Source organism: Gopherus flavomarginatus, chromosome 4 (assembly GCF_025201925.1).
Source record: "Gopherus flavomarginatus isolate rGopFla2 chromosome 4, rGopFla2.mat.asm, whole genome shotgun sequence".
NCBI lineage: Eukaryota > Metazoa > Chordata > Testudines > Testudinidae > Gopherus > Gopherus flavomarginatus.
Window position 1 is genome coordinate 106,545,497 of NC_066620.1, and position 27,774 is coordinate 106,573,270.

At 40.6% G+C, this 27,774-nt stretch overlaps 1 protein-coding gene across 3 annotated transcripts in view; it reads right to left on the reverse strand.

The window, feature by feature from the left end:
• Positions 1-1,084: 1,084 nt before the first annotated feature.
• The window catches only part of UTRN (utrophin), a 565,218-nt gene continuing 538,528 nt past the window's right edge, over positions 1,085-27,774 (reverse strand). For all 3 annotated transcript variants that reach the window (XM_050949465.1, XM_050949463.1, XM_050949464.1), the window contains 6 exons: positions 24,970-25,128; positions 24,299-24,542; positions 15,280-15,388; positions 13,412-13,498; positions 4,455-4,477; positions 1,085-3,294 (listed from right to left, as the gene is read on the reverse strand). In XM_050949465.1, coding sequence (XP_050805422.1) covers positions 3,286-3,294; positions 4,455-4,477; positions 13,412-13,498; positions 15,280-15,388; positions 24,299-24,542; positions 24,970-25,128 — 631 coding nt within the window. In that variant the 3' untranslated portion in view covers positions 1,085-3,285. The remainder of the gene's footprint in view (positions 3,295-4,454; positions 4,478-13,411; positions 13,499-15,279; positions 15,389-24,298; positions 24,543-24,969; positions 25,129-27,774) is intronic.

Here is a 27,774-nt window from a genome sequence, read left to right on the forward strand (position 1 = left end):
AGATTGTAGGGTAGCTTAGCAAAGGGATCCTTTTGCTGAAGGCAGTATAAAAAAGGCAGAGTTCTTGCTGGAAGGGCTACGGAGAGAGAGGCACTAAAGGGCTAGGCAGGAGAAACATAAAAATAAATACATTTGTCTTTAAAGTTGTAAAGGTTAAGTGTGATCTCCAAAGTGTGACTGAGTACACCTAGGGTCTGATTTTCAGAGGTGCTAAGTGCATCTGTAAATCATGTCCTAGACCACTGCTCCAATCTCTCCTATTCCCCTTCCACTCTGCAAACATGCATTATAAAGGCTATGCTTGATTGTGTTCCTTCCTTTAAAATTTTCTAGTAAATGTAGCAATTTTAAAGTAGTTCAATTCCTATTTCAAACAATCAAATTTTTTATTGAGTATTGAATCATTTGCAAATAAGTAGATTTTCCCCGTAGTTTGTTTTTTAAATTAAAAAAATGTATATAAGTAGTATCAACCAACTTTGTTCGGAAACTACAGCAAATTGTTTAAAATATGTTTTTAAAAGAGTCATATCACCTAGGAACTGGTTAACACGACTGTATAGCAGCACATTTAAAACCTGAAAGTGATGAAATACCACCAGTTACAAAATGTGTGTTTTTTGATTGAATAAACAAGGATGTATTTGAACTGAAGGACTGAATTCCAATGAAACTGGGAAATTAATTTGTGACTCCAATGTTCAACGCAGTATTCACATATTATTTGTAATACATACAGTACAAAAAAGCAAGCAGTTAATTGCTTGGTTGTTTAAATTTAAATCTGTCACACAGCAGAGAAGGATTGCATAGCGTCTGTCACCAAGGAAGGAAAATTACAGAAGAATATGCACAGATTTGTTATTTTCCCCCCATATGTTGTTTTCATAAATGTACCTTGAAGCCTGAAACGCTATCTCATGGGAATAGTTTTTAAAATGTGCTTTACTTCTGAGCTGAGGAATATCAAAGCAATCTTGTGTTAAAATTAATTTTATTCCAAATGAAATGTATAATATGTATCCAGATTAGAAGGGAGAGGTGTGATCATTCTCTACCACAAAACTCAAAAGAACGCCATACATTTTCTCAATGTTACTGCAATATATTCCTTTTATTTATTATTGTCTCAGAGGAAGAATGTTACAATGTAGTGTTTTAAGTAGCTTTTACTTGGCAGCAGAGTAGAGGACATAGCTTGCATACAAACACAGGCAGAAAAACAATTTTATACATAACCTTTCACAGTTAGAACAAAAAAGCCACCAAATTGACTACTGAGACCTTTTCAATTCAGGGAATTTTTTAAAAGGATTTCTTGCTTTGATATGATGTGGCCTGGTAAAAACAAAATACCTTGGCGAGAACAGAGCATAAAGCTATTTTCAATACTACTCACAAAGATGGGTCTGAGGTAGAAAGGCGGTCATGGCTTTTCATCTCCTGTAAAACTATTTTCCTTCTCAAAATAACTCTACTAAAATATAATTTTTCCTAGATGAAGGAATCCTATAACAGCCAGACTTTCCCCTTCCCACCTTGACAATTCCTCCATTCCCCTATCCAAAAATAATAATACTTATTTATATAGCACTTTTAATCTTCAGAGCACTTTATAGACACTAGCTAATTAAGCCTCAACACCTCTGAGAGGTAGGTACGTATTATCATCTCATTTTACAGATGGGGAAACTGAGGCAGAATGGTTAAATTCCTTGCCCATGGCTTCAGATAGAATCCATATCAGAGTCGGGATTAGAACCTGTGCTCAGACCATGCCTTAAGCATACACTGGTGAGTGAAAATTATGAATGTAGGACATTCTGATAGGCACAACCTCAGTAAAGATAATCAGGTATTAACAAATCCCGATGTTTTACCTGCATAACCTCTAGAATTACCCAATTTGTAGGTTTTTTCAAGACCAGAGATTTTTCTTCAACAACATTTTAGGATACGAATTTGTTTCCTCTCATTATATCTGAAAATTGATTATTGCATGCCATTTACCAATCAAATATGTGTTCTAAAATTAAAGCAAGTGTCCATGCAACACTGTAAACTCAACAGTGAAGGCAGAAGAACCCATCACCCGATTGCTAATTTGAATATTTGTATCATAAATCAGTGACACAACCTTCCCAAAATTATCCCTACCTTAAGCATATAAATAAATGAACAACAAATTAGCTTTTCAAAAATAAAGAGCAAGACTGAATGAAAATGCCCACGAGCCCTGAACTGGTTTAAAGAAAATGCTCCAGCCTTGATATTACTGGAGAGGGCTTCTTAATTTATTAGATATTTCCAAAAGGAAAAATAAAAAAGAAGTGTGTGTACATTCAGATCTTACGTATAAGATCCCTAGTAACTGGTCTTTACTTTCCAAACTGGAGAATCAAGGCTTTAAAAAAAATGTTTGGCACAACTTGGAACCACAAAGCTTTGTCTCTGGGGGAAAATAAAACTGCATTTTGTTAGAGAGATCTTATTAAAACAACTTAAAATATTGTTAAGTCTTTATGTAGCTATCGCCTGATTTCTGAGTTGAAATAAATCCTAAAAACAAAAAACCCTGTTAGACAACATAAAATCTAGAAATGCCCTTTTGGTGCATAGCACTTATTATTGTAATTTTAAAAGAGGGTCTACAATTGTTAAATGGAGCTTAGCCTTCATGTGTTGCCAATGTGATTTTTTTTGTTAAATAATAATTGTGCAAGTTGTGTGAACTTGTTATTTTGCCAATCTTGGAGACAACTGAAGGGTCTTCAGAAATCTATCTGGTTAGATGACTGACACAATTATAAATAACCTGTACAGAACAGCAAGCGTGTCAGAAAATAAATGTTTCAGCAATGTAAATGCAAAGAACTGAAAGGAATGTATAAATGTAACATTTTACTCCAAACTCTATGCAGTTCTCTTTACTGTTATTAAAAAGAATGTATATAAAGCCCCCGCCCCCTTTCCCAATGCTATATATTTATACAAATCAATGACAAATGTATAATCATTTCCAAATACTGCACTATTCATTAATTTACAGTTGCATAGAAAGGGAAGAAAAAGAAGAAGAAAAAAAGAGCATAATATAAAAACACAACTTCCTCATCTTTGGGTATTCAGTGTTTTACTATTTCAAGTAGAACACACAATCAGAGCTGAACAGCATGTTCCAAGGTCCCATGCAGTCTTCTGACTAAGCAGAACTTGTGATTGGCATTTGTAGAAAAGGGCCATACTGTAGGTCAGGGAGTGTTGGTTGCCTTCCAAATGAGTACTTCACATTGCCTACAGTGATGAGAAATAAATGTCACACTACTATTTACATACACAGCGCAGAGCCCTGAACACCCATGACAGAGTGCAAATACGAAATTTTGAGGTAATTTAAAATAAATGGAGTATTCCAAGTTCTAGGCTTATAGGCTCTGGATTCAGCAAAAAACTTGTCCTGGTTTAACTATTAGCACATGCTAAAAATAAGTCTTTTAAAGTGCTTTGTGCTAAGTACTTTAACAATTTTAGCAATTTACCATTTAAGTTCTTGCTGAATCTCTGAATCTGGGCCAAAGATGGGCCACAGAAAATGTGTGGGCCTCCTGGGTATTACAACCACAGATGATAATGCTTAGCATTTATACAGGGAAGTGCCTTGTCCAAGCCTTATAGTGAGTCAGTGGCGGAGCTGGAATTAATACAGAGCTTCTAGCTTCATGCTCAATCCACTGGGCCAGGATACTTGCTTCCAAGTTTTGGAGCTAGGCTACTTCCTGTACTCAGGGAATAGCACCCCTTCTCTAATGGGTGTGGAAATTGTGGAGTGACAGATTTGTAAGTCTGGCTATCTTCTTACCATACGGTATCTCTACAAAAACTGGGGTTATGGAACTTTCATCAGAGAACTCACGGGCCATGTTTAAAGTCCTCCGAAAGCCTGTTAAAAAGTAAGGTTCTTCTCTGGAAAATAATGCAAGTTAAACTACGGGGGGAGGGAGGGAATTAAAGGGACTGCAGTCCCAAGTTATTTAGTTATTGACTGTAAGACACAATTTAATTTATCACTGTCAGAAATTATGATAATTTGGGAGAAGCCATGAAAACTAGACTATTTCTGTTATTTATAGACATACAGTGTTACTTTCTCATATAATTAGTACATATATTTATAGCATATGCTATTTTTTGTTATGTTTCTGCAATTTATAACAGGAATTACTGAAGTTTTATTAGCAAACATTCCACCCACGAAAAAAAGTGGCATCTGTTTTTGAATCACTTTTTTTGACTTACTGATACAAAAAATCAGTAGCATTTAAATCAAACTAGTTTGCTTTGTTTTTGTCAGCTGAATGTGTATACCTGAAAGCCAATAATTTGTTACAAAACCAAAAGAGCTCTTCTGCCTGTATTACATTAACACTACTGAAAGACTGCACCATGTACCATACCTGCGGTCTGCCAGTGAGACTTGCTGTAAAAATAAAAAATAAAAAAAAAAGTTAAAATGCAAAAGTACAGAATAGTGTGAGAATTAAATATTATTGTATACAGAGAATATTTGCAACACAAGAGGAGGAAAATTTCATATTTGAACTTCATAAAATATAAAAGAGCTGAATGGTGCGTGGATGGCCAAGGCATAATTTTCTTAGCATCATAATTACTCTGATTTATCATATCATTGTAAACAATGAGCATCTGAGTTGCTGACAGTTAACACTTTGTGTCATATATATCTATACAATATTTAAGATTGGTGCATTACAGTAGTGTGAACGATAAATTGAGTCATTCTAGAGCAATCTGGATTCAGTTAAGAGTAATAATATAAATATTATAAATATTGCATTAACTATGTGGATAACTCATAGCTCATTATGAGTGCAACCATTACAACAACTGATGATCATCCCTTAGGAATCAAAGGCTATATGGACTTGTACACTAACTTCCTTAGGGTTATGCTAATAGTATGTTATGCTAATGCTCTCTCTGTTAAGTTCCACAATATTTTTTTCCAATTGATTTTCTTTGGATACATTTTAACAGATGAGCCAGTGCTCTATTTAGCAAGATTTACAAAGCATATTAATGAAGGAGAAAGAGTAAAGGTCAGGGTGTGGGAGGGAAAACAGCACACAAACACACAAATAAACACTGTGAAATAACCTTGGCAAATATGCAGTTAGCTATATTCCACAGCTAACCCCAGGTATTTACTTCATTAAACTGAATGCATTTCAGGAAGTCTTTTAGAAATTGCTAGAGAACAAACAGCCAAAATGAAATGGAGTGGAGAGGAAGAAATCTCAGTGGTGGTTTCACAAAAGAACTGTTTAGCAGCACATCAGTAAGGTTACACGTCAAAGTTAATAAGTAAGTGTCATTAAAATCTCTAGCTACCCCTTTGGCTGTAACAAATTAGAATAGATTGTATTCACCAACTTCGCCTCTTTGGTACATGCTAGTAAACTCAAGTGTTAAGACAGAGGTTGTGGCTAAACTGCACCCTCTTCGGTCTCTTTGTATTTATCTATTTTAAAGATACTGGTCTATCACAGATGTATGTAAAGACCTGTGCTCTTGTGTAACACATCAGTGTACTAGTACAGAGCACACTTCATATCAGCGTGGGCATTTCACAAAACTAGATAGCCAATAAAAACAGAATGCTCTATCAAGAATGAGGATAGTCCAGTGGTTATGGCACGAGCCTAGGACTTGGGAGACCTGAGGTCAATTCCCTGATCTGCCACAGACTTCCTGGTGATCTTGTGCTATTGCTTACGCTCTCTGTGCCTCAGCTCCCCATTTGTAACACTGGGATAACAGCACTTTCCTATCTCTCAGAGGTTTTGTGAAAATAAATGCTCTCTCTATACAAGAGAGCTCACAGAAGCACAGCTGAACCTATGCTCATGGGTGAGGCAGCAGTGCACATGCCCAGCAGTGGAAATGTAGGCACGCAGGGGACTTTAACAGTGTAAATTTAGGCACTATGGGATTTTAGGAACATCTAGGGTTAGACAGCAGCTTAGCAGGGGTTTTGAGCATGTCAAGGTATCTAGACTTGCATCTAGGTACCTGAAGTGAGAGTTAGGTCCCTAAATCCTGTGGTTCTGGGCCTAAGTGCCCTCAACTCCCAGTGAAGTTACAGGAAAGTGGTGGCATTGAGCAACTTGTAGGAGATGTTCAGTACCTCATAGAAGCAGACTTGGTGGCAGTTAGTGCAGAAGATATTTAATACCCCACATTACTGAAAGGATGGGATTGCTAAAGCATCGTGTATATTCAGTCCACGTAAGCAATGTCGATTCAACTTTGTAAAGCACAAAGGACTTCGAGTTGGACTAGTAACACTATTACAAGGCTCCCATTAGTTATAGTAGGTTGGGGAATCCGCTTTAGTCTGGAGGAACTCAATTCTTGTTTGCTGCAATAAATCCTCCAGTAGTGGTCACGGTCTATATACCTTTATGAAATGGTTATTAAAGAAGTATGTTACCTGACATTCTTTAGTCATAAAAAGCCCTCTAACTTGAGCTCTAATTATATGAAACCTGATCCAGGAGACAAAAGAAAACAATGGTGGTAGAATACACAACAGAACATCTTCCCACCTCAAAAATATCCAGGTTTTTTGTTTTTTAATCTGCTTTTAGAAGCAGAGAGCCTCCCTTTCCCAGAGGGAAAACACAGTTACCAGGGCCACCCAGAGGCGGGGGCAGGGGGAAGAGGAGGCGGGAAAGGGGAGGGCAAGTGGGGCAATTTGCCCCAGGTCCTGCAAGGGCCCCCACAAGAACATAGTATCAGAGGGGTAGCCATGTTAGTCTGGATCTGTAAAAGCAGCAAAGAATCCTGTGGCACCTTATAGACTAACAGAGGTTTTGGAGCATGAGCTTTCGTGGATGAATACCCACTTCTTCAGATGCATCTGACGAAGTGGGTATTCACCCACGAAAGCTCATGCTCCAAAACGTCTGTTAGTTTATAAGGTGCCACAGGATTCTTTGCTGCTTTCACATGAATCTAGTATTGCAACTTTTTTTATGGAAGGGGCCCCCGAAATTGCTTTGTCCCAGGCCCCCTGAATCCTCTGGGTAGCCCTGCCAGTTACCTATCTGTCTGTTACATGCGATTCTCTGGAGCACTTCAGGCAGCTGCCTTGGGGGTCACTAACAGGCACAGGCCTGTTACAGTCAGCCCGGGGCTTCAAACCCAGAGACCAGGGCATGCCCCACCTGGACCCTATCTTACTAATTACAGTGCTTAACAGATACTTCACTAACTACAGTAAACAAAACTATTTACAGCTCTAATACACAAAGCGAAGAAGGAAACCGCTGACCACTTGCGGGGCAAGGGAGAGAGGTGCTCAGGGGCAGCAAGAAGGAACTGAAAGGGCGTAGGGCTGCCAGCGCCTGATATACTGATGCATGAATGCAGGACTCCAGAGTGCACCACAACCGACCCTACAGATACTGACTGCTAAGGCAAATGTGCATGTGATCGCGCACACACCTAGAATTGAACAGATATGAGCAAACACTCGAAGAAGAATTCTTATTTTTCATAGTTAATTTTCCTCCTTTACAGCTAGTCTGGGGAAAAAAACAAAACAAATGTTTTCCTGACTCCAGAAAAAGGTCAAAAGTATTGTATCTGTTGAGGATAATGGACCCTTATTTTAGTCCCATGGACCAGTTAATGTCATTACAACATACAAAGCTTTCCCAACAGATTATACTTTGGATTGTAAGATTTCACTACAGAAGGCCTTCTGAGGGACCATACTTCCATTAGGTTTTATTTTTTTGAAACTGCAGCTATCATGAATTTGCTCCCAAGCTCCTCACTGAGTCTAACTCAGGGAAATTACATATTAAAAACAGGCTGTACTCTAACATTACAGTCTTACAAAATGACAGAAGGCACTTTGTCCTTATCTCATTCTACAATAGTGCTTCATCTCACATGCTGAAATACTCAGCCACAACAAATTGAGTTAAGGAATGACAACAATACCTGTATTATTACTAAATATCTTATTTAGTGCTGTCAATTAGTCACAGTTAACTCATACGATTAACTAAAATTTTTTTGAGATTAAAAAATTAATCGCAATAAATCGCAGTTTTAATTGCACTGTTAAACAATAGAATACTAACTGAAATTTATTAAATATTTGTGGATTCTGTTCTACATTGTCAAATATATTCATTTCAGTTACAACACAGAATACAAAATGTACAGTGATCACTTTATATTATTTTTATTACAAATATTTGCACTGTAAAAATGATAAAATAGTATTTTTCAATTCAGCTCATGCAAGTACTGTAGTGCAATCTCTATCATGAAAGTGCAATTTACAAATGTAGATTTTTTTTTGTTACATAACTGCACTCAAAAACAAAACAACGTAAAATTTTAGAGCCTACAAGTCCACTCAGTCCTACTTCTTTGTTCAGGTAAATTGCTAAGACAAACAAGTCTGTTTACATTTAAAGAGATAATGCTGCCCACTTCTTATTTACAATGTCACCTGAAAGTTAGAACAGGCTTTTGCATGGCACTTTTGTAGCCAGCATTGCAAGGTATTTACGTGCCAGATATGTTAAACATTCATAGGCCCCTTCATGCTTCGCCCACCATTCCAGAGGACATGCTTCTATGGTGATAATGCTCGTTAAAAAAAAAAAAAAAATAACATTATTACATTTGTGACTGAACTCCTTGGGGGAGAATTGTATGTCTCTGACTCTATTTTACCTGCATTCTGCTATATATTTCATGTTATAGTAGTCGCAGATGATGACCCCCCACATGTTGTTCGATTTAAGAACACTTTCGCTGCAGATTTAACAAAATGCAAAAAAGGTACCAATGTGAGATTTCTAAAGATACCTTGGGTTGAGTGCTGTAGCTTTAAAAATTTGAAGTGCCTTTCAAAATCTGAGAGGGACGGGGTGTGGAGCATGCTTTCAGAAGTCCTGAAAGAGCAACACTTCGATGTGGAGATTATAGAACCCGAACTACTAAAAAAAAAAAAAATCAACCTTTTGTTCATGGCATCTGACTCGGTGATGAAAATGAACATACATCAGTCTGCACTGCTTTCGATTATCATCAAGCAGAACTCATCATAGTATGGATGCATGTCCTCTGAACAGTGGTCAAAGAATGAAGGGACATATCAATCTTTAGTGCATCTGGCATGTAAATATCTTGTAACATCAGCTACCACAATGCCATCCGAATGCCTGCTTTTACTTTCAGGTGACGCTGTAAACAAGAGGTGGGCAGCATTATCTCCTGCAAATGTAAATAAACTTGTTTGTCTGAGCAATTGGCTGAACAAGAAGTAGGACTGAGTGGACTTGTAGGCTCTAAAGTTTTACATTGTTTTACTTTTGAATGCAGTGTTTTTTGTACATAATTCTATATTTGTAATTTCAACATTCATGATAAAGAGATTGCTTATATTAGCTGAATTGAAAAATACTATTTCTTTTGGTTTTTACAGTGCAAATATTTGTAATAAGCATATAAAGCAAGTGCTGTACACTTTGTATTCTGTGTTGTAACTGAAATCAATGTATTTTAAAATGTAGAAAACATCCAAAAATATTTAAATAAATGGTATTCTATTACTGTTTAATAGCTTGATTAATCTTGATTAATTTTTTTAAATCGTTTGATAGCCCTAATCTTAAATCCTAGAAAGTAAGATCCCTGAGGGAGGTCCTGCTTCCATGCTAATTTTCTGCACAATGTCTATCACAATGGAGCCCTAATCTATGTTTGGGATTCTTAGAAATTGCCATAAAAATAATGAATAAGAAATAATTAGCATTCATATGTTTTGACTGCAAAGTTCAAAGCACTATAAATAACTAATTATATTAATTGCTGGGGAATTGAAGAGCGCAATTAAGGTGCAAGAGGAAAGACAGAGGGGTCCTGGAAGAACAACCACTTTGCTCATTTGGATGCAAGGGAGCAGGGCAAGGGCTTCCCCTCTCCCTGGGGTCCTCCTTCACCAGGATTAGCAAGGGGAGGAAAGGAGGGCATCAGTTCATAATCAATTGAATGGTTATGATTCATAGACAGTTTCACAGCTGACATCCCAACAGAACAGCAAAATAAGCCATTACATTTCACCCACTGCTTTCATTAATGGCTGTAAGAGACAATGCGACTCATCAAGTGTGCACACACCTCCCATATACTTTTATCATAAGTAGAACTCATCATCCAACATTTTATAGCAGACGTTATTCTGGAACACACACTGAATAATACACGTTAGATGCGTTTCAACATTAAATTACCTGCTCTCTTGATCTGACCCCTTCTCCCCCAACTAGCAGAAGAAACCAAACTCCTTAATGAGGATGAACATTTTACTAAGCTTCAATTTTTAAAACTGAACACTACTTTACAGTTAGAATGGTCTTAAACCTCCCTCTCCCACAACTTATTTGAATTTGCTCCAAACTTTTTGATTACTCAGTACGTAAGAACCACAACATAAGCATTTTGCACCACTGTTGAGCAAAATAATTAGCGTTTGGACCTACCTCTCAAAAACCAAATCTTAGCCTGATGTACTTTTAAATGAGTGAGATAGAGACCTAAAATAAGGTTTATAAATAAAACAGCAGGTGTAAAGTTTAATGTAAGTGGAGCTACTCTAGCTTCATGAAAGGGAAACATAAAAAGGCACAGCTGACTGGGTTGCAGTGAAGGAATTTCTCAAAGTGAATTTCTCAAAGGAAATTCTATTTTGAGCTAACAGCACTAGTTTGCAATGGTTACTGGTGAGACTTCGGCAAAAGTGGCTGATATTACCATTAGCAAAGCCCAGGAGTTATATTGTGACTAACAGCATCCTGCATTTGGGGGAGGGGCGGGGGAGATGTGGGGGACAACAGGAGGGGATCACGTCAGCTGGAAGGACTGTGGCTAACTCTGTGAGGAACGCTCTGGTGGTGCTAGGGAAACTCATATCAGAGGTGGGGCTGAGGGCACCTTTTAATAGGATGCAGAACCACTATTACAAGCTCAGTACCACTCCCCAATGTAGAAAGGGCATGGAGTTTAGAGTTGCTGTGGGCAGCAGATTCTTCCACTCCTGTTCAGGGAAAGCAAAGAGTGGGATTATGGCTGTCTCTAGAACAGGAATGCAAGGGAGCTGAAGAACCTTCCATTCCCTGCAGATCTGAGCACGTCCAACCATGATCTAACCCCATATTGCTTTCACCATTGCATTATAGGCCTTCACAAAAGCAAAACAAAAAACATGGGAGGAGGGGATACTTTTTCTTTGCATTTTCCATTCACCGCAGTGACAAAGAAACAGTCTTATGGCCAAATCTGAGCAGTGCTGAGCACCAGCACTACCGACTGACTTCAGTGAGAGTTCCTGGAGCACAGAACCTCTCAGAATTAGGCCCTTAACATGCACTATAGTGGCCAGGAATCTAGCACTAACTCAGGACCTCAGGGGACTGTTGAAACAAGCCATGTTTTGCAAGATACTAAGCTGCTTCTCAAAAATGTGTAAAATGCATTTTCTCTGATGCAATGCTTCAAAGTAGGACCGGCGCTAGAGTTTTTCGCGCTAGGTGCACGACCATTTCACAGCCCCGCGCACCGCTCCTGCAGCTCCAGTGGAGCTGCCACAGCCATTTCTGCGGAGGATCCATTGGTCCGCGGCTCCGGTGGAGCTACTGCAGCCGTGCCTGAGGGAGGTCCACCAGAGCCGTGCGGGACCAGCGGACCGTCTGCAGGCATGCCTGTGGCAGCTCCACCAGAGCCGCGGACCAACGGTCCTCCGCAGGCACGACTACGGCAGGTCCACCGGAGCCTCCTGCTGCCCCCCCGGCAAAATGCCGCCCCCCGAAAATCCTGGCGCCCTAGGCCATTGCCTAGTTCACCTCAATGGAAGCGCCGGCCCTGCTTCAAAGACACGCAAAGTGTGTAGCAGAGATAAAGGAAGTGTTTTAATAGGGTTCAGTAGAGTTTGGGAAACAGAATACAACAGTGAGCAAATAGCTGACTTCTTTGGCAGGAATAAGAGATAAAAAGCCCTCAACTTTTTTTTTTGTGGACATTAAAAACAAAGCTTTATGAAGACACTATTGAACACCAGAGCTTTAAAGTGTTTATGGATGTTTTTGCTCTTGCTTAGCTAATATTGAAAACAAATTTGTTACATATTATAAACACAAGCTCCCACTGCTAGGAACAATAGCATATACAAAATGCTGGCAGAACTAAAGCGATTCAATCTTGTGTGAACAGAGAATGCATCAACACTCAGTAGGAAGAGAGGTCAGCAGATACATGTATTAATTGCTGTAAAGCGCTCACAGATGTCTGAGGTACCTCCAGCTGTATAATCTTTACTAGGGAGCCTTCACAGCATTGGAAGAGAGACCATAATTCTCTCTCCACCCCCAACTCTTCGTACTTCTCTCCATGGCTGGTCCAGTCTCCACGCCTTTCCTGCATGTCAACAGTGTCTTTTCTATGGGGTATGGGAGAAGGCTTTCCAAGGAAGGCCTCACCCCTCGATCCTGGAAAGCCATCCCCAGAGAGCTCTCACTGGGTGAATTTATGTGGGTCAATCTGGTCAGGCTCAGGAGGCAATGCCTGATGTGTGTCTCTCGATATTTTATATGGTTATATTTGATCTATTTGAAGATATTTTAATTGATGCTGGTTATATTTTAATTGCCTGTGAATTAAAGCAGGGAGGTGCTGGGTATTAACATGTTCATTTCCTGTGGGCAAGTACAATGTAAGGTTGGTGTTCCCCTGATTAGGAGCAGTCACTGCCTAGAAAATTGCACAGATTCCTGATGTGGGAGGTCAGTGGTGTGGTGAAGGAGCCAATCCTGCAGCTCCTATTTTCCCGCAACTCTCACTAAATTCAATCACCGGCACCCAGAATTCCAGGGGCTACATTTACTGCTGGTATAAGTGAGCATAACTATTTACATCAGCAGAGAATCTCCATTTCTTCTAGACACAAATGAAGATCTTGTTTGAAGCAATACGCTTTTCTTAAAGTAGGCCACATATTAGAGTGAATATTTTTTCTTTTTTAAACACAGGATGACTATGATTTGATTTGGCTTCCATTTTATCACTCGCTATGTATGTTAAACAGTTTCAAAGAACAGGATTACACAGCCATCACATCTTGGGAAACGTTCTTATCAGAGTTAAACTTCATTTTTTTGGGTCAATATTCTGCATATGACTTATTTGCAAATAAGCTTCAGTCTCATATCTATACTGCTCTGTGTTAAGTTTCCAGAGAATGACAAGGAGAAAGACACAATGGGGGTCGGGGGAGGGAAGGGAGACAGATTTCACTATACTTAACACTTACAGCAGCAAGTAGGAAACGTGCTGTTGATTTGTTCCATAACATCTGTTAGATCTGTGCTTGTATCATGAGGTGGGCCTAACAAGTCATCTGCAGATATGAAAACAAGATGAGCAATGAATTTAATAAGGGGGAGGAAAAAAAAAAAAGAGAGACAATAGATTCTGAAAGTCATTCCCATCTAACCTACCGGCTAAATGCTCTTTTATATCTAAACCAGAACCCCCTACTTGAAGCATTTGTAATGTAATGTGCAGGAATTGCTCACTGATAATTGCCAGTCTTAGGAGGGGAGGTGGAAGTTCAATTATCAATTAACAACTAATCTCATCTTATTTTTTTATTATTAAGGCTTAACCACTGTTCCTGAGGTTTAATCAAAGGAAATTGCCCACATGAAGCAGAATGTAAGAACTTACTGTTAAAATAAATAAAATATTCTCTTATCTTGTTAAGCATATTTGGCAACTGCACATTTGATATTCTGCTCTATTTTCAAACAATTTGTCATGTCATTTCCAAAACAAACAAATCTGAGATTTTTCAAAAAACATTTATCTTCCAGATAGTCTTTGTTCAATATGCATCAGCAGGCCTATCAGTGCAAATGTTTTTCAGGCCATTTGCTTGCTTGCTTGTTAAATTCAGTCAATGAAATGAATAGGGAAATCTGTTTGCTTCACTTTTGGCAGTGTTATTACAAAGCATCATATGTAAATCTATCAATTTATGAAAACAGCATGACAAAAGTTCCATATCACATTTACATTTTTTATGCCAATACTGAAAGAAAATGCCTTAGTATGAAAAACAAAAATCAATATTTTTTTTAAATTGTTTCCATTGCATTGGAATCAGATTATCCATAGTTCAGTGATTTGCACACAAGGAGTGGTGGTCTGTCCCCTGTTAGCAAAGGTTTAATCACTGAGGCCTTGAATCAAGAGTTTAACCCTATTAAGGGCTTTAAGCCCGTGCTTAAGTTCAACTGAAGTCAATGTGAATTTGAATTAAGTGCTGTCCTGGCAGGGATGGATTTAAGCATGTGCTTCAGTGCTGTCCTGAACTGGACCCATAGTCCTGTAGTAGTATAGCTCCATTACTTTTACAAAACACTATCTAGTACTACATCTATATAATATTATGGTAATTAAAATGTACATCAACTGCCAAAATACATGAATAAAGTATGTTGATGGAACAAAGTATGATGCATTAGTCTTGCTTTTTAGTGTTTATCTGCAAAGGTTTTCCCAGTCATTGGTGCAAATTACTGAGGTTCCAATAGAGTAAGGTTTAAAATACCCATTTAGGGTAAGATTCACCCCTGCGCAGAGGGTCTGCATAACTTAAGTCCCACTGAAGTCCTAACAAATAAAAGTCTTTTTTCATCAGAATGTCACTATGAGACGAAGAGGTTTATTACGCCCAGAATTGCATTTAGACCCAGGAAATGACACTACTCGCTGTCTTTAAAGAAAGAGTGCTTTGCTGCCAATCAATATAACGTGAGATGCACACCACTGCTATAGGTTCCTTCAGTCCAATGGGATTTAATTCTTCCCTTGGTGCATTAAGGGATTGTGTCAGTAATTCTCCTTCCCAGAAGGGACAGGAGACCAAGTAGTATAGACTGTCATCCATTACTGATAAAAAAAGAAGTTCTCTTTCCCCAAATCACACTATATTTTTCTTCTTATGATGCCCAGTTCTGAAAACCTCTTACTGTCAATTGCAGTGAGCTTTGCACCCAGCAGTGTTAGCTACAAATTTATAATGGGACTGATATGGCTACTTTAGGCACACATCAGTAAAACTGATTCCAACCATTTATAGACAAACATGGCATAATATTTGACCAAAGCACTAACCCGTCTGATGAAACTGTGAGCTGGCGTCCTGGTCAAATGAGTAGCTGTGAGCAGAATACTGGGGTGAAGCACAGGAAGAGACTCCATTAACTCTGGAATCCGATTCAGGCTGAAAGATATTTAAGAAACAAAAATTCCATCATTATAGTAATGCAGAAATTTATGTAAATTACAGATACCAAGTTGCATGTGTGTGTACACGTTGCTCCCTTTTTAATCGTCATCCATTTTTCTTGCTTTTCTCTTCTCATGTTATTTCTTGTTTCCTTTTAATTCTCCTCCACTCATCTCTGTTCAAATATGGGTTGATCTTAGGAAGATAATAGCTTCTAGGAAAATAATTTATAAAAAAGATTTGACTTTTCAATGTTGTCATAATCAGCCTCCAATTAGCTCCCTCACATTAAGGCAGTGTTTGGCTGTGCATGTGTTCCACAGAGAAACAATCTCCATTACACAAAACAATCCACTCTTCTTGCCCAAACCCATAGGTCAGGCCAGGAAGGGATAATATGAAAGGATCTTACAACGGGGTTTGGGTCTTGCATTAGACTATCTTGGAAACCTGAGGAGAGGTTAACTCTAAACTGCTCAGTCTCGTATAACTTTATAAAATTCTGCCCATACACCATGTCAAACACACACTATTTTCAATAAGAATTATGTCCAAATGAAGTTTCAAACTTCAGCTGCTTGTTATAGCCTATTCTAAAATGCATGGAGTATGCATTTTAAAAAATGTGTGTGTGTGTAGATATGAATATAGCTGAACGGCTTGGTAATAGCGACCATAACGTAGTTAAATGTAACCTCTCTGTAGGGGGAGAAATACCAAAGAAATTCAAAACAGTAGCATTTAACATCAAAAAGGGGAATCACTCAAAAATGAGAAACAAGCTAAATGGAAATTAAAAGGAACAGTCACAAGAATGAAAGGCCTGCAAGTTGCAGTGAAACATTTTTAAATCATCATTATAGAGGCTCAAACTAAAGATATACTCCAAATTAAAAATACAACAACATTAGGAGGACCAAAAAATACCACCATGGCTAAACAGAAGAGTAAAAGAAGCAGTTAGAGACAAAAAGACATCCTTTTAAATTGGAAGTCATATCCTAGTGAGGAAAATAGGAGGAAGCATAAATCTCTGGCAAGTATAAAAGTGTATTTAGACAGGCCAAAAAAGAATTTGAAGAGCAACTAGCAAGAGACAAAAACTAACAGCAAAAATGTTTTGAAGTACTTGAGAAGCAGGGAGCCTGCCAAGCAATCCGTGGTGGCACTAGACAACTGAGGTGCTAAAGGAGCACTAAAGGAAGACAAGACCATTTGGAGAAGTTAAATGAAGTCTTTGCATCGGTCTTCAATGCAGAGGCTGTAGGGGAGATTTCCCATACCTGAGCCATTCTTTTTAGAGGACAAATCTGAAGAACTGTCCCAGACTGAGGGGTCAATATAGGTGCTCTCGGAATAAACTGATACATTAAACAGTAATAAATCACCAGCACCAGATGATATTCACCCAAGAGTTCTGAAAGAACTCAAATATGAAATTGCACAACTAACAACTGTGGTATGTAACCTATCGCTTAAAATAGGCCCTCTGTATCAGATGCCCCATGCAACTGTCTTCCCTCCAGAGGCAGATGGCAGGGTTTAGAGGCTAGGACGTGGATAAGAAACACTCTCTTCTTCCCTTGTCAGCTGCTGTTGCTTTTCCACCCACTGGTGGTAAAGACAAGGAGCCACAGGAAACCTCAGCCACGCATCAACTTCCTTCTCCTGCACCCACCTCAGCTATCTCTGCTGGGTACATCCTTACTCCAGTAGTAAGAGAATGAGGAAAGCTAGCTCTCTGCTTTTAGCAAAAAGAGGGGGAGCTGTACTCTACCCCTGCTCCTCCTTATGGTTTAATCCTGTGCCCAGTGAAGTAACTAGCAATCTCCCACTGACATCAATAGTGCAGAATCAGGCCCTGTATGAAACCTCTGTTCAGGAGATTAGTCAAGTAGGAAAGAACCACGACAGTTTTGTAATGTCCCTAGTAATAGGGTCTTGTTTTTGTGTGGCATGGAACCTGTAGTTTCTAAAAGAGATGAAGAAGAAAAAGAAAATAGCCTTTTTATTTCTCTTCTTTACAATTAGCATGTTGGTGTCAAAACTGTCACAAGCCAGTTCTGTTTCAGCTCCGTGTTTGGCACTATAATCAGAAGACAGACATGACAATGTTGTGTGACAGCTACCAACGCTTTGGGCTTTGCTAAAATAAAAACAGCACGCTCACCTCTGAATTGTGGCCTGGGATATATGTGAGTGATGCATATTTCTGCTACATTTGTTCCCCAAAGAATTTCATTCAACATTCTCAAATACAGATCAGACTGTTATGGCAGGACAGTTTTTAAGTTTCATTAGTTTTCTCCCCACACATCTGTGTAGAGAGATACCCACTCTGCATCTACTGGAGAAAAAAGTATCAGTGCTTTCATTGACAGGTTATTAACCCAAACAGCAATCATAAGGCTACCCGCTGTAACTAGGCAGCTGAGTGAGAAAAGACAGTCTTGCAGCTGACAGAAGACAGGAACAAACAGATCATGAGAACTACCAGTGATGGCAAAAAAAATTACTGTAAATAGGACAGTCTATTTTCAGACTAATACTAGTGATTATTATAAAGAAACATTGTGACAGTCAGCTAACCATCCATCTCATCAGTGGTGAAAAATGATCTCTTAAATTATATATTTTAAAAACATATTTCTTTAAGAAAGTCAATAAAATTAAAGGAAAAGCAAAAAATAAATTTTATTTGGACTTTCAAAAAGCTTTGATAAAATCCCTCACAAGAAAACAAAGAAGGGACTGCGTTGAAGGTAAAGGTTTGTCATGGATTAGAAACTGGCTAAGAAACAGAAAAAGTAGGAATAAATGGTCAGTATGGAAGGTTAATAGTGAGGTGTCCCAAGAATCCACACTAGGACCAGTGGTGATAATCAATGCATTAATGATCTTTCACATAAAACAAAGTAATGCGCCCTTGAAAGTACAACTGGAATTATTCATAAACACTGATGTGTTGTAAGTGAATCATCGAAGAAAAAGACCAAGTTGTCATTGTAGACAACTCACTAAAAACCACCTGTTTAGTGTGTAGTAGTGGGTAAAAAAGCAAAGAAAATATTAGGCGTTTGTTTAGAAAGGCATACCAAAACTATGGAAAATGTTATGTAAATCAGTGGTACACCCTCATCTTGAACATGGCACTCAGTTCTGACCACCCCATCTCAAGAAGGGTAAGAGCAGAAAGAGAAATGGTTTGGAAAAGGGCAGCCATGATGATTAGAAGCATCAAATGACTCCCATATGAAGACAAAGGGAATTTAGATCTATTTAGGTCAGAGAAGAGGTGACATGATAGATGAGTTTAAAATAATGAACTGTACAGTGAAGGTGAATTGTGCTCTTCCATTTACCCAGTTAGAAAGAACCAAGGAGGACACAATAAAATTAAAAGGCAAACCTGCTACAAGTAATTTTTGTTGATGTTGCACGACACAGAATTCACCTTAATTGCCAAATGATATTATTGAGAAAAAGAGCTTATGAGGATTCCAAAAGGATTACACAATTATATGAAGAAGAAGAATATCCACAGTTATATTGGACAGAATAAAGAGTCTTAAGGAATGTAAACCCTCATACTTTATGTTGCAGGCTAATTACTAACTATCTGCAATTTAATAGAAATTTCCCTCAAGAGCATGTTACTGCACAACCATCTACAAAGGAAGTTTAAAAAAATCTTCCCCTGAAACACCAGGTAATGGCCACTGTCATCTAAGATACTGGACTAGATGGATCACTTCTCGTAACTGTTGTTCTTTGAGATGTGTTGCTCATATCCATTCCAATTAGATGTGTGTGCTATGTGCACAGTTGTCTGAAAGTTTTTCCCCTAGCAGCACCCATCGGGTCAGCTGTGGAGCCCCCTGGAGTGGCACCTCTATGGCACTCAATATATGACCCTGCCGACCTGGCGCTTCCTCAGTTCTTTCTTGCGGGCTACTCCAACAGAGGGGAAGGCGAGTGGGTCTGGAATGGACATGAGCAACACATCTCCAAGAACAACAGAAGTTGAGAAATTGTTTCTTCATTGAGTGTTTGCTCATATCAATTCCAGTTAGGTGACTCCCAAGCCCTACCGAGGAGGTGGGGTTGTAGTTATGGAACGACAGACTGGAGCACTGCTCGGCCAAAGGCTGCATCGTCTCTAGCATGCTGGGTTATGGCATAATGAGTGGCAAATGTGTGCACTGAGGACCACGTCGCCGCCCTGCAAATTTCTTGAATTGGCACAATGCAGAACTCCCACAGCTGAAGGGCTTCCTAACAGAGGGGGAGAAGAATGGGTGTCACCCTGCTTGTTTATGCAAAACATTGCAGTTGTGTTGTCTGTCGTGACTCCTGCACATTGACCACTCAAGTGGACCTGTCACGCTAATTGAACCATTCTCAGCTCCTTGATGTTGATGTGGAGTGAGAGCTCATCTTGAGACCAGAGACCCTGCGTTTGAAGGTTCCCTAGGTGAGGGCCCCACCCCAGCACCGACACGTCCATTATCAGGGACATGTCTTGTTGGTTGAGCCACCAGCCCATGGATTGGAGGACATGACCTGGAAGAGTGACCACAGAGTCCAGACTGTCGCATCCCAGACGATATGCTGATGCAAGCCAAATCTGGAGAGGTCTGAGATGCATCCTGGCATGTTGTACCATGTATGTACAAGACGTCATGTGACTGAGTAGTCTCAGGCAGGCTCTTGCTGTGGTGGTAGGGTACTGTTGGAAACCTTGAATGGAGTCTGAGAGTTAGAAAACGGATCTCTGGCAGGAATGCTCTGGCACAACCTGAGTCCAGCACTGCCCTGATAAACTCTACCCTTTGAGTTGATATCAGCATCGACTTGCTGTCATTGAGAAGGCGGCCCAACCTGATGAATGTGGACCTCATGATATGTATCTGCGCTTCTACCTGGTCCCTGGAGTGCCCCCAGAGCAGCCAGTTGTTGAGTTACGTATACACCTGCACCTGCCTCCGGTGAAGGAAGGTGGCAACAACTGATATGCACTTAGTGAATACCTGAAGGGCTGTGGACAGGCCAAAGGGGAAATGCATAAATTGGAAGTGGTTGTTATTGACCACAAACCTGAGGTATCGTCTGTGAGCAGGACGTATGGATATAAGAAACTGCGTGTCCTGGAGATCGAAGGCAGCGAACCAGTCTCCTGAATCCAGACAGGGGATGATCAAGTTCAGGGAGACAATGCAGAACTCCAGCTTCACCATGAATCTGTTGAGACCCCACAGACCTAGAATGGGTCTGAGACCTCCTTTGGCTTTGGGGATTGGGAAATAACAGGAGTAGAATCCCTTAGTCCCTTAGCTCCTGAGGAATCTCCTCTACTGCCCCTGCGGCGAGGAGCACCCGCATCTTCTGGATAAGGAGCTGCTCATGAGAAGAGTCCCTGAAGATGGATGGGGAAGGGAGAGGAGAAGCAAAATTGGAGAGAATAGTCCACTTCTACCGTGTGAAGAACCCAGAGGTCTGATATTATTTGGGAGCAAGCACAGTAGAAGTGGGCTAGATGGTTCAGAAAACACAGAGTTGAGGATCTGGTTCATACTCTGACATACTGTCCCTGGGTGCACCTTCAAAAGGCCTGCTTGGAGCCCAAAGAGGTGCACACCTGGCCCTGAGTGGACAAGAGCTGGGATGGTTTCTGCCTGCCATCCCTACCGTGCTTCCTAGAAAAATCCTGTCTAGGACAAGGTTGGTAGGGACGTTGATGGGGCTGTGGAATAGATCTTCCTGCCAAAAAGGTTGAGACCTTGACTGGTGCCGAGAACGGGACCTCTGTCAAGATGGGGATTGGTGCCGGGATGGTCAGCGGTGCCACAAGTCCAAATGGGGCCGCGAATTCAAGCAGCGTGGTGAGATGGATCTGTGCTGCGATTCAGAGTGGTGCCTCCTTGTTGATAACGGCGAGCGATGCCTTGGAGATGCAGGCGGACACAACATCGCCGGCTTGCCTTGGGATGGTGCTGCCTTTAGTGGCGCTGGAGGCTTGTCGTGGAGAGAAAGGGACCATGGTGCCATCACGGCAATGCCTCAAAGGCAATGCCTCAAATCCCTCACAGCCTCAAAGGTGTCTGATAGCCCCACCTCTTTCACCACATGGCTTGGGAAGTCCAATGGCACCGGACTCAACAGTCCCGCCAATGTTGACAGTGCTGGCTTCAAAGCTCTCAGTGCCAGCTGCTCCTCTCTGGGATACGCCCCATTGGCCAGCTCTGAAGGAGTGGGTCTTGAAGGTGGAGATCTGCTCCTACCCTGCTTCTCTGGTGCCAGGGAATGGGACCGGTGCCAGACAGTTCCCACTGACTTTGGCACTGGAGAGTGGCGGTGCCACTGGTCTCTGTACCCAGCATCTTTCCATGGTGCTGCTTCTGCCACGGAAGCTGGAGCGCTCTGCACCAATTAACTTTATGCTGGGTGTTGCTGCGCCGAGGTGGATTGCAGTCTCAGCACCGTCTCCATAAGGAGCTGCTTTAAATGGAAGTCCTGCTCCTTTTTTGTTCTAGGGCGAAACCCTTTACAAATCCTGCACCTATTGGCTTGGTGCGCCTCTCCCAGACACTTTCGACAAGTGTCGTGGGGGTCGTCCAGTGGTTTGGGCTTACTGCAGGACTTGCAGGGTTTCAGCCCTTGGGACTGAGGCTTGCCCAGAGTCCCCAAGGGGAGATAAACAGTCGGGGTGGAGGGGAAAACCCCATTCCCAACAGCTAAACTCTACTAACACCAATAATGAACTAGAACTACAACTAACACTAAAACTACAGTATCAGAGGGGTAGCCGTGTTAGTCTGGATCTACAAAAGCAGCAAAGAGTTCTGTGGCACCTTATAGACAAACAGACGTATTGGAGCATGAGCTTTCGTGGGTGAATACCCACTTCATTGGATACATGTAGTGGAAATATCCAGGGGCAGGCATATATATGCAAGCAAGAAGCAGGCTAGAGATAACAAGGTTAGTTCAATTAGGGAGGATGAGACCCTCTTCTAGCAGTTGAGGTGTGAAAACCAAGGGAGGAGAAATTGCTTTTTTAGTTGGCTAGCCATTCACAGTCTTTGTTTAATCCTGAGCTGATGGTGCCAAATTTGGAGATGAACTAGAGCTCAGCAGTTTCTCTTCGAAGTCTGGTCCTGACGTGTTTTTGCTGCAGGATGGCTACCTTTAAATCTGCTATTGAGTGTCCAGGGAGGTTGAAGTGTTCTCCTACAGGTTTTTGTATATTGCCATTCCTAATATCTGGTTTGTGTCCATTTATCCTTTTCTGTAGGGACTGTCCAGTTTGGCCAATGTACATAGCAGAGGGACATTGCTGGCATATGATGGTGTATATTACAGCAAACTGAAAGGCTAGGAGAATGAGAGGAGAACTTTCTAAGCAAGCCACCACAGTTTCAATGACCACCATTGGCAGCAAGAAGTAACTGAGGCAGCGCCGGGTCGGCATGGTCATATATTGAGTGCCATAGAGGCACCACTGCAGGGGGCTCCACAGCCGACCTGATGGGTGCTGCTAGAGGGAAAAACCGTCTGATGAGAGTGCACACGGTGCGCACACACCTAACTGGAATCGATATGAGCAATCACTCGAAGAAGAACCACTGTATCAATTCCCATTTTCCTACCTAAATATTTAAGCCACTTGAGTCTTGGTGAAAAATGCTCAAACAACAGCAACAGCGAATGAAGCTGTAACAGTAAATGGACTTTATCCACTTCTCAGTTGGGGAATATGCACTGATGTGGCCAACTGGTTCATTCGGAACGAGATTAAGACCACTCACTAGGCCCACGTAGGCCAGGGAATATTTGTCACATGGAACTAGAATTGATCTGAACTGGTGATCTAGAAGGGAAAGGTGATGCATTGTCTCTGCAAATTTCTTAAGTCTCCAGATCCAAAACAGTGCAATCAAAACAATGCTTAAAAGCTTTTACAGCTTTTTCTGTACCTAGACAAGACTTGCAATCTATAGAAGCTGTGTGTGCACATTTCAAGAATCAAAAAACCCACCCATAGTTATTGGCACTTTCAAGAAAGTGGTAAGTTTCTGTACTGCAACATTCAGTTGTAGCTACACCATCATTTTACTGCACATACCAGATGTATATATGTGCTACTCAAAAGAGCTAGTGAAGGAATTGTCTAGTTTTCCCCACTTTCCTTAGGAATTAATTTCTTCACTGTCTGTGAGACAAATCTCTTGGCCCTCTCTATCACTGTAATTCTGAGCAATGGTGCAGTGCCCAACTTTAACAGCCAGACCAAGCATCGAGGAAAGGAGTGATAAGGAGAAGAGACAGAAGGGCTAGGCAGGGGTATTGTGGCTAGGGCCCACTGGCTGGAGAGGGAGAGGGATATTTTGTCCTCACTTTTTATTTGTTTTGAGAAAATTGCTGTATTTATTTTTGTTATTTAAGTCGTTCTGAAACATTCATAGATCTCAAAAGTGCCTTGAGCTCTTGGAAAGACATTGTAAATCGATCAATCAAGCCAGCCAGCCATATTATTAGCATGTTGAACATGAAGGATTATTATGTGGTTATTGGCAGGAGGGTGCCAAAACTGGCAGTTTTAGGGATAGAAAATGTTTTATTTGCTTCATGTGACAGGCTTCATTGATGGAGGATTTTTGAAGCATCATTTTGCTTTAGGTTTTGTTTTTTGCTATAGCGAATATATTTATAACTGAAGGTAGAAAAATATACACCCTTTTCCACCCTATCAATAAAACTGACGGCAACAGAGTAAGATAATTAATGGAGAAATGTCCACAAAACATTCAATGCATTTGCATTTAATGCAAAAAAATTCAACGCTGACATGAATGCCACCTCACAAGCATGAGAGTTGCGGAAGGGCACTGCTACTTATTGTACCTGCTCAAGCAGTTGTCGTAGCCGGTGAAGCTGAGACTCCAGCTGTTTATTGTGATCTTCCAATATTTGCATTCTGGCCTCCAAACGACCTTTGTGCTGCCTTAGGAGTTTGGCCTCAGCAATGAGCTCAGCATCTTCAGAAGTGTGCTGGGGAGATACAATGGAGTCTGGAGGGGAGGCAAGAGGGTTTATTCCTCTCTGAAGATGCTGTTCCTTTAGCTGCTCGTATTCTACCTGGAGGCTCCTAATACAATTATAAAGAGAAAAAGGAGATTACATTTTATGACATCATACATGACAACATAATTTAATATAGTTCCCCTAATTCAGTGAATCTTTTCATTATCAATATCTGTGGAGCTTAACTACCCTATACCAAGATAAAGTCTATGCTCCAAAGTGTATGATAAATTAGACAGCTGCAGCACAAACAAGTAGGAGTGAAACTGCTACTTTGTTAGACTGACTGATCACAGGCCCAACAACTTAACTTACAAAGGGCCACTGTGAAGAGCTAACGCTCTGATCCAGTTTTCACCTGAAACTGACTCCAGTGCCCATTTTAGGCCCTTTTCTCATTTTGTCCGAACAACGATTATACAGTATGGTGCATGATTAAAACACAGTTAATGAAATGCCAGTTCAGACGCTGCACGGGAAGATGACAAAACCTTTGCTCTTCCTCGAGGTCGGCAATGATGCGCTCCAACTCCCCCCGTTCTTCCTTTTCCACTGACTTCAGGATTTGTGCAGGACTCTGCGGTTGACTCACAGGTGATTCTCCTCCCAGAGTTTGACAGTACTGCTGGATGAGGGCATGTTCATCCTCTCTAGAGTAACAAAGCAACATAGATGGAAATAGCTCATGTAAATGTACTTGATACTACTGGAAATATAAATTAGCCAATGATCTAACAGCTTTGCTAAGTATATCTTTTTTAAAAAGGCTTGCACAGAGGTAAGTTAATCTCCAAGAGTTTGGGACAGAGCTGTCAGTTATGTGTGGGTGAACTATAGATATCAATATTTGTTCTGACTTGCTCCTGGCATAAATATCCTGCAGGATTAAAAAATCCAAATGAAAAAGAAAGATGTTCTGTATTAGTGTAAAGCCAGTTTATTTTAAATGCACACACACAGCGCAATGGCTGGTGATACCTCTAAAAGAAACCAAAAATCCAAGAAGCTGAAATGGTGTAAGTCAATAATGACTGATTTCAAGTACTTTTTTTTTTTTTTGGTCAAAAAAAAATATCAGCTACTACTTGGTGTCTTTTGCAGAAGTTGTGCATTTTCAGAACAAACACCTGACAATGAGTGTACTTTGAGAGATGGGAGAGAAAATGCTAGACATTCATTTTACATGCTCAATACACCTAGTAAAAATTATACATGGGAATGTTCACAGATATCTTAGCATGGTCATAGGCTTAAAAAAATCAGAGATACAGAAAGATCAGTGTGCTTCGCAAAGTGGATTGGTTGTGACATTAAAGAGGAAACATGTTCTGCTTATAAAAGATTCCATGAAATTTTTATAAGTATAACACACACGAATTGGTCTTTTTGTCGTCCATTTCTTAAGATTGTGGTTCTCACATAGGCAACGTGCTTAGGTTCTTTGAAGGAAGTAGCTAGATTCTTCTGGCCAGAGCAGAAATTATCTTGTGGTAGGAGGTATCGAGGACCTGAGGGATCCAGTAATGGCTATTACTGTTCAGCTGAACCTGCTTTTCTAGACGCATCATCCTTTCCCATCCCTTTCTAAGTCTATTAAATAATCCTGCCTTTTCTCCCTAACAATCTTCAGATGGATAGGAGGTAGAAGATACAGTCTCTAAATTCATTCTCTTCTTTAAAGAGAAACTGCTGAATCACAACAGCTGGAACGCTAGAGAATATTCCTGATAAATTCCAATCTTTACGCATCTGCTTACAAACAAAAGCTGCAATACTTTATTCTGTACAGCATCTGTCAGACAAACTGTACCCCAATATGCTCTAGAATTAAAGAATGAATAATCACATAGGAAGAAACACATTAACATTTACAGATATGTTTTGAGATAACATTTGGCAAAGTCAAAGAGAGCGAAAGAGAGAGATGGAAAAAAAATTCTAGATGGGAACTAATCACAGAGGAGAGAGTTCCTGCACCAGATGTTCTGACAATGTGGGAGGGTACAGTGCTAGGTGTTGAACAGGGAGAAGAAAGAGAAGGGACAGGGAACAAGAGGACAAGACTTGTGAGGTAGGCTGCTTCTAATCTGATAGTGGATGGAAAGAGGGCTGTTTTGATACTAGAGGTGAAAGCCTAGCCCACTGAAGTCAATGAGTACTTTGCCACTTCAGTGGGGCCTAGGATTTCACACTAGGAGGATAGTTTGAAAGCAGCAGAGGGTGTTCTTTGTTTCTTTTGGTGTTCTTCCATGAGAATAGGAGTGATACAGCTAACTTCTTTGTACATGGGAGAAGATGGGCAGCAGCCAGGGCCGGTGCTTCCATTTAGGTGGCCTAGACAATCACCTAGGGCGCCAGGATTATTGGTGGGCAGCATTTTGCCCGAGGGGGCGGCAGGCGGCTCCGGTGGACCTGCCGCAGTTGTGCCTGCGGAGGGTCCGCGGCTCCGGTGGAGCTGCCGCAGTTGTGCCTGCAGATGGTCGGCTGCTCCCGCGGCTCCGGTGGACCTCCTGCAGGCACGACTGTGGCAGCTCCACCGGAGCCGCGGGACCAGGGCGCGGGGCGGCGAAATTGCCGTGCGCCTAGGGCGCTAAAACCCCTAGCGCCGGTCCTGGCAGCAGCAAAAAGATATGACAGTTCTGTGTGTGAAAATAAAAACCGATTCCTTTAAAAATAATCCACACTTCTGAAAGATAAAAAGATAAACCATAAACTATTTACTATTGAATTTATAGCCATCTCCTTCCATTATCCATGTCTCCAACATTCTTTAGTTTAAAGGTTGCATTTTGGACATTTATTAGGAATAATAAATTCTCACCCTTTTTTTTATTGAAACAGTTAAAATTCACCCAGCATAACTCTACAGCTGGGAGTATTCTTATGCTAACATCTGTCTTAGGCTATTACACAAAAACCTCTGCAAAATGTACCTAGTATTGAACTCTGCCCTCCCAAAGAGGGAAGTCTTTGTCTCACTCAGACACCTATTTTGGAATAAACTTACTGGAATTCTTTTCATGAGACAATAAAAATACTAACTGGAGTTAAAACAGATACTTGGAAGTTTTCTTTTCTTAAAAATGAACATACAACTTAGTTGGGTATAATTTAGATAAACAGTCGCATCCTGATACACAAACTATTTCTCATCTACAACATTTATCTCTTGTTCTGACTTTTTCATCAATGAACTAACCAATAACTCCTTGATCCAATCAATGGTGCAATGAACATAACCAAAAGTAACCTAAGCCAGTGCCCTATAATGGGCAGACTTAACATGACAACTGATT